This window comes from Crocuta crocuta, unplaced genomic scaffold (genome assembly GCF_008692635.1).
Source record: "Crocuta crocuta isolate KB4526 unplaced genomic scaffold, BGI_CrCroc_1.0 scaffold179, whole genome shotgun sequence".
Classification (NCBI taxonomy): Eukaryota; Metazoa; Chordata; class Mammalia; order Carnivora; family Hyaenidae; genus Crocuta; species Crocuta crocuta.
In genome coordinates, this window is record NW_027551568.1 from 2,091,424 (window position 1) to 2,098,918 (window position 7,495).

The following is a 7,495-nucleotide window of genomic DNA, read 5'->3' on the forward strand; positions in this document are numbered from 1 at the left end:
AATACTGACCCCCCCCCCCCCCCTCGCCCCCGCCAGCAGCTGACTCCCACCGTCTGCTCTGTGTCTCTGTGGATATGACTCCTTCTCACATCAGTGAGATCCGAGCATTTGTCCATTTGCGACGGGCTTGTTTCCTTTGGCATAATGTCATCCGGGTTCCCCCGGACCCGTGTGGTGGCGGGTGTCAGGATGGGCTTCCTTTCTAAGGCTGAGCACGGTCCTGCCGAAGGTGTGCACCACATTTTGTTCTCCGTTCACGCACCGACGGACACTTGGGTTCCATCTCTTGCTCTTATGGACAATGCCATGTGGACCTGGGGACGTGCGCGTCTCTTCCAGACCCTGCTCTCGACTTCTGGGGTGTGATGCGTCCCCAGGACCACACGGTAGTTCTCTTTTTAGGGTGTTTTGAGGAAGCGCCACACTGTTTTCCGCAGCGGCTGCGCCATTTTATGTTCTGCCAACAGTGCCCAGGCTCCAGTTTGCCCACGTCCTCGCCAGCACTTGTTACTTCCTGACTTGCTTTGACAGCAGCCACCTGCCGGGTGTGGGGTTGTAGATTGCTGCCGTTCTGACGTGCCTTCCCCTAACCATTGGTGATGTTGTGCATCTTTCCATGTGCTGCCAGGCCATTTGTGTGTCTTTAGAGAAATGTTTATTTGAGTCCTTTGCTCAGTTTTTAATCATGTTTGAGTTTTTGATGTTGTTGTTGAGTTATCTATTGAACTGTTTATAAAATATCTCTGAAATGCTTACTTTTTTACATGTAGGCGTCTTGTCTTCCCAGTTAATTTTAAATTCCTCGAGGGCAGGAAAGGATGTTTTGTACTTAGTCCCTCTGTAGATGCTCAGTCATCCCGAGGCCTCACCACTTCCTTCCAGGTCCCCTCTGTGCCAGGTCTGCTCCCTCTCGGCCTTGGGCATTCCTAGGGCTCTCTCTCGGCCCAAGTAGCGTCCACTTGTGCTGTAGATGATGGCTCCTGCCGTCCTTTCCCGAGCAGCCTCCTAATCCCGGGTCTCAGCTGCCTTCCGTCCTGCCTGCCCTCCCTGCACGCCGAGCTCATCCCTGCCACGGCCCACGTGACCCCGTGTTAGCCCTGCCTCTGACACTGATCCCGCTCCACTGTGCTCTGTGAGGTCAGGCTCGTGTGTGACGGAGACTGGCATCTCTGTCCCCAGTGCCTGGCGTAGGTGCTGCTCTGGAACTATTTGTTGGATGCTCTAATGAATGAAGGTGTCGGTTCCTTCATTATAAGACAGAGAAGTGTCTGTTTCTCTGTTGCAGCCTTGCCGGATCAAAGGTGACATAGGACAGTCTACCGATGACGATTCTGTTCCTCTTGTCCACTGTGTCCGCCTGCTCTCGGCTTCCTTTTTGCTGACTGGAGAAAAAAATGGTACGTATATAGCAGGGCAGTTACAGCGTGGAAGGAAATCTCTAGCTTTCAAGGTCAACTTGGTGACCCATTTGCCCTGGTTGTGCAGCAGAGGGAGGGAATAGAAGCTGGGGGTGAGCGCGGGTTTCGGCTGACGGACAGGAGCAGGGAGGGGACATGAGGGAGCTGGGTCACTGGGTCTGGGTTGTTGTGCACACCACATGTTTGCTGCCTTGAAGCCGAAGGTGAACGAGGTGGTTTCTTTGCAGTGCTGGTTCCGGACAGGGACGTGAGGGTCAGCGTCAAGGCACTGGCACTCAGCTGTGTGGGAGCCGCCGTGGCCCTTCATCCCGAGTCTTTCTTCAGCAAACTTTACAAAGTCCCTCTCGACCCCGCGGAGTACCCTGGTATGTTCACAGTTCATGCCTCATGCCTCACGTTGAGTCAGTACTCGGAGATCAGTTCAAACCGTCTTGGCTGTGTTAGTCTTAGACCAGTGTGTGTTTTGAGTTCACTGGTGGCATTTGAACTACGTGGTAGCTCTATTTAAAACACAGTGTTAGCTTTTTGGACTCCCTGTAGATGCAGCGTGCACTGTGAACACACGTGACCAAACAACAGAAAGCTGGGAACGTAAGAGCCAGTGTACGTACATACTGCATTTATACCGAAAGCACAGATTGTATATAATCAAAACTGCTTTGGGTCACACTCAGCCAGTCCCGATGTTCACACTCAGAGACAGGTGGGCCCTGAGACCAGCAGAGAACACAGCCCCTGCCTCCTGTAGCACACGTTCTGCGATGCACTGCCATGTGGGAGTAAGTGGGGGAGGGGCCGCACTTCTGAAATTGTCATCCCGCGTCCTCTCCCCTTCTTGGGGCGAGGGCATACACTTGGGGTTTTGAATTCATATTTGGTAAGTGTGGACTGGTTTGAGTTTCTCTCATCTTTTTTTTCTGAAGTGAAATCTTGGAGTTTTGATTATTGACTGGCAACCTGGAATTTGAATCCAGAAAATCTACTGTGTTGAAGCGGTGTCAAGACTATGATGAATCTAGACTCTGTGAATGCCAAAATATTTTCTACCTCTCATGGCTGTTACATTCAAGTCTTTTCTAGATCTGGATCACCCACTCACCCTTTTTTTTTCCCTTAAGAATTAAGCTTTTATTCTGAGTTAGAAAACTGATGGGAGGGGCTTATACAGTAACTGGGCCATTTATCTCTGCAGAGGAGCAATATGTGTCCGACATCCTGAACTACATCGATCACGGAGACCCCCAGGTCAGAGGGGCCACGGCCGTTCTCTGCGGGACCCTCATCTCCTCCATCCTCAGCAGGTCCCACTTCCAGGTGGGAGACTGGATGGGCAGCGTTAGAGCTCAAACAGGTAACGGCAGAGTTTTCAGTATATTTTCTAGATAGAATTCCCAGGTTCAGGTTTACGTAAAGGCGTTTCCTCTTTGCTCTTCTGGTCAGGAAATACATTTTCTCTGGCGGACTGCATTCCTTTGCTGCGGAAAACTTTGAAGGATGAGTCTTCTGTTACTTGCAAGTTGGCCTGCACAGCTGTGAGGGTAAGCATAATCTTTTGTGGAAATCAGTTATTAGATGAGTGGAAATTTTACCATTGTTCTAATTAAAATTGGTCTTAATACTAAATATTTCCAGACATCCTAAAGCTATAAGCAATAATAAACATGTATGTGTCCACCACTCACCGGTAGAAAGATGATATCACCGATAAAGTTAAGGTTCAATAGAGTGTAGTTTAAGTTTTACCACTCAGAATATTTTTAGAACGTACTTTTTGGTTAAAGGTATATTTCTTTTCGGAAATATATCTTGCTGACGTTAAGTGTAAAACCTGTGGGATTGAAAAACCGATGGCTCTCCTAGGCCCATAGAAGGCCGCATCAAAGTGGTCGGTAATGTTACCAATCATCTCTGTTTTGTGCCAGTGCCATAGCCTCCAGCCTGTACCTGGTAGTGTGTTGCACCTTTATGTGTGAGCTGGCTCATAAACCCCTATTGGCCAGCCAGTGATAGTAAAAATTAACCAGTAAAAATCAAAACAAAAACCCAACAAACTGCCAGACTAATAGCATACCTTCCCCTTGCAAACTTTCATGGCCATAAGTGTTCCTTAGCTGCAGGTATCTGCCAGGTTTCCATTGATGTCTTCCCGAGAGCAGAGGGAAGTGCGAGCTGCTGGCCTGGAGCCACCGCGCACCGTGGTGTGGAAGTGCCCGCGTGTGCCTGTGTGTGCTTGCGTGTGCACAGAGGGGCAGGAGGGGCAGCCACGGGAGCTGTTGTGGCACGTTGGGCAGCGGAGGACATGGCCGCTAGTCAGAAGAGGAAGTGGGTCTGTGGACGAGTGAGTCAGTGAACGGGGTGGGACGGACCCTGGCGGTGCCTCGTTTTCCAGCACTGTGTCATGAGTCTGTGCAGCAGTGGCTCCAGTGACCTGGGATTGCAGCTCATCACCGATATGCTGAGCCTCAGGGACAGCGCCTACTGGCTGGTGAGGACAGAGCTTTTGGAAACGCTCGCAGAGATTGACTTTAGGTAAGTGGGCTGGGTTCATTAGGTCACTAAAGCTGCTAAGCTGCTCTGGAGTTTGAACTAGGAATTGAAAGGGCTGGGTTAGTTGATTGAGTTACTGATTAGTGATGCTTATCAGATAACCTGTGAGTCAGGAATCTGGGCGGTTTGGGTGGCTGGTGCTGGTCTTCTCAGCTTGCCCTGTGCCTGGGGATTTAAACTCAGGCAGAGGACTGGATCTTTCTGGTAGTTTCAGTCATCTGAGCACTCTGGGTGGCGGGAATGAGAGCGCTCACACTTACATCACTTGTGCTCATGGAAAAGGGACATGCCCCTCACCACACCGAATGGAGGTCACATAGGCCATTTGTACGTCCTTGCGATTACAGAATAACTTGGTGCCTTGCAGGTTTTCATTTTCAAAGGGGAAGTTTGGTTTAAAATGTTTTCTTTCAGTGCTTTCTTTTAGAAGGGGAAATTTCTTTATTATCTGGGTGTTTGGGTTTTTTACAAGCCACTGTAATAAAGTGGTTGTTATGTGGCAGGCTCAGAGATAGGTGCCCTCCGTGGTTATTCCCTTTCTTCCTCAGAACGCCTCTGTGAATTAGGGCGTGCTCTCCCCTCCGCCTCGCAGGTAGGGACCCTGGGGTGGGGGTGAGGAACCTCCTGAGGCCTTGTGGCCTGTGTGCGCAAGGCCCCCCTCCCCACGGCTCACTCTCCGCTCCCGTGGTGGGTGTTGGAGCTCATTCTGAGGCCATGTGGACTCTCCCTGTATTGTTTGTATTTATTTTGAAGAAGAACAGTGTACCGAGTACTGTGTTACTGAGTCTGAAATGATGAGTGTCACATAAAGTGTACTTGTGTAAAAACATTCATCCTTCTGTGGGCTTCGGGAAGTGCCATCGCTCCCCGCCCACACTCCAGCCGCCCCCCGTGCCCCGTCTGCCAGAGGCTCGCGGGCAGTGGGCTTTTGTTGAGTAAATTATTTCGTGTTAAAAATGTTCTTTTGTTAGGTTGGTGAGCTTTCTGGAGGCAAAAGCAGAAAACCTGCACAGAGGGGCCTATCACTACACGGGGGTAAGCCGTTCGTTTTCCTGAGGCCACGCTGTCACCTCCAGGAATTGCCCTTTCCCAGGGGTGGGGGCTTTCTCAAGTGCTCTCTGTTCTAGACTGATCCTGAAGTTTAGATCATGACAGTTGTGATTGTGTGTGTGGGTTTAAGACTGGTGACCCTGAGTTCCTCCTCACTGGCCTTCCAAAATACCTTCCCTGAATTTAGTTAAGTACAGACGTCACAATCTGTTTTATCTTTCTCTCTGAAGCTTTTAAAACTGCAAGACCGAGTGCTCAATAATGTCGTCATCTATTTGCTTGGGGACGAAGACCCCAGGGTGCGACATGTCGCCGCGGCTGCACTGATGAGGTATTTACCAAGTATTTGCTCTTTGCTCCCATTCGTGGTGAAGGGGCTTAACGGCACGAGGAGGGGACCCCGAACATCCGGAGAGTAGGCCAGCATTCCTGCACCGTGGGCTCCCCTTCAGCCGCTCTGAAACCGTCAGAAAAGATGGCACTCACCCCCGCGGGAGTCCGCCGTGAGGACGGAACAGCACCAGAGTACTAGCTTCCTAGCGTCCGGGCGACGCGCGCTCATTGTCGCAAGTTTGGGACATAGAGAAGAGAGGGCACAAAGAAGAAAATAAAAGTCCCTTGGGCTCTTCCCTGGAGATGCTCACTATCAGCATTTTGATGCATATCCTCTGTAGGAGCATCTTTTTAAAAATTGGGACAGATGTGTGTGTGATTTTGTAATCTGGTCATTTCCACTGACTATATTATTAGCCCCTTCCTGCCCTCAGACTTCTGAAGAAGAAACGGGTGTCACGTAGGCCGGCACCCTGGTTTGGTGTACTCGTGCTTCCGTGCTGAAGGACAGACACGTCACACAGTGGCAGATCAGGGAAGGCTCTAAGCAGCGTTTAGAAATTCTAGTTAGGGGCCAATAATTCACTCTGGAGTTGTGATAAACTTTCACATAGATATTATTTGGTTGGATATTAAGCTTTCTTTGACCTAATGAATAATGGTCAGTAAATATTACTACACGTAAATGTTTATGTATAAATTTTTTCCTTAGAATTAATTCCTGGAAATTGAGTTGTGAGGCCAAGCTTTTTGATGTTGTTTTTAAAATTTTTCATGGCTTTATATGATTTTATATCCCTAAAATTTACCCGTTCTTTTAAAAATAACTTATCTTTGGGGTGCCTCGGTGGCTCAGTCAGTTAAGCTTCCTGACTCTTGATTTTGGCTCAGGTGACAATCTCACAGCTGTGAGATTGAGCCCTGAGTCGGACTCTGCCTTGGGCATGGAGTCTGCTTAAGATGGTCTCTCTCCTCCTCTGCCCCTAATAAAGGGAACTTAATATTATTTTTTTATTTATTTGAGAGAGAGAGAGAAAACTCGAGCCTGTGCACATGTGTGTGAGTGGGAGGGAGCGCAGGGGGCAGGGAGACTCAATCAGCAGGCTCCATGCCCAGCACGGAGCTCGATCCCACGACTGTGAGATCATGACCTGAGTGGAAATCAAGAGTCAGATAATTAACCCACTGAGCTACTAGGTGCCCCAGAAAGAGAACTTTAAATCAGAGTATTTTATCGTATGTAGAGAGAGCTACCTGATTCTACAGCAGACAAAAAGGAAGTACAGCACCTAGTCAGTTCAGAGTTGGTGTGATTGGTGTGCAGGCGATTGGCCCGGTGATCGGGACCCCCTGTTCTGGTGTGCTGCGATGTCACCCTGAACAGGGCAGGTGGTGGTCTGTGGGTAGACCGTGTTGCAGGCTTAACCACCTTGACAGAGAAGGTGACGAATCCCAGGTGAGTTTCACATACTTTCTAAGTAAACCTTACTCTCATGTTAGGCTTGTCCCGAAGCTGTTTTATAAATGTGACCAAGGACAAGCTGACCCAGTAGTGGCTGTGGCAAGAGATCAAAGCAGCGTTTACCTGAAACTTCTCATGCATGAGACTCAGCCTCCGTCTCACTTCTCCGTCAGCACCATAACCAGGTACACGAGCCGAGTGCGTCCCGCTGTCGTCGGGGGAGGGGCCCTTTTCCGATCCCTTTCTTTCGGGCTCTGGTCTACAACGTCATGCTTTCTAGAGAAAAAGCTTTAGGTGAGGGTGTTTGAGGTGATCTCCTTTGGGGAGATAGTTCTCTGTGTCGGGAGGTGCCATCCCACTTCTTGGTTTGATAAGTTCTGCCTTGGTCACGGCAGCAACTTTGGACGTCTTTTCATCCATCCATTACAAGCCACGGACCGATAAGTGTATATTCGCGTGTGACTCTTAGGCTGTGTCTTAGCTGAAAACTGGTCCGTTAAGTTTTTGTTACTTTGCGTTGCAAGCGAGGAGACTAGCACGGTTATGTCAGGCCCCCTCAGTTTGAGGTGACAGGGTGATTACAGTGTGGCAGTGTCGTTGGCGGGCTGCAGTGGTCACCGTTCATGTGTGTCGTGAGCAGCCCTGGCGCACCGCTGGGGTGTGGTGCATGCAGACCCCGCGCCCA

At 49.8% G+C, this 7,495-nt stretch overlaps 1 protein-coding gene across 1 annotated transcript in view; it reads left to right on the forward strand.

The window, feature by feature from the left end:
* Positions 1–7,495, forward strand: part of HTT (huntingtin) — a 131,105-nt gene that overhangs the window by 49,198 nt on the left and 74,412 nt on the right. The window contains exons 15-22 of the mRNA XM_077750593.1: positions 1,286–1,397; positions 1,646–1,783; positions 2,611–2,769; positions 2,859–2,956; positions 3,808–3,947; positions 4,937–5,000; positions 5,246–5,346; positions 6,849–6,995. Coding sequence (XP_077606719.1) covers positions 1,286–1,397; positions 1,646–1,783; positions 2,611–2,769; positions 2,859–2,956; positions 3,808–3,947; positions 4,937–5,000; positions 5,246–5,346; positions 6,849–6,995 — 959 coding nt within the window. The remainder of the gene's footprint in view (positions 1–1,285; positions 1,398–1,645; positions 1,784–2,610; positions 2,770–2,858; positions 2,957–3,807; positions 3,948–4,936; positions 5,001–5,245; positions 5,347–6,848; positions 6,996–7,495) is intronic.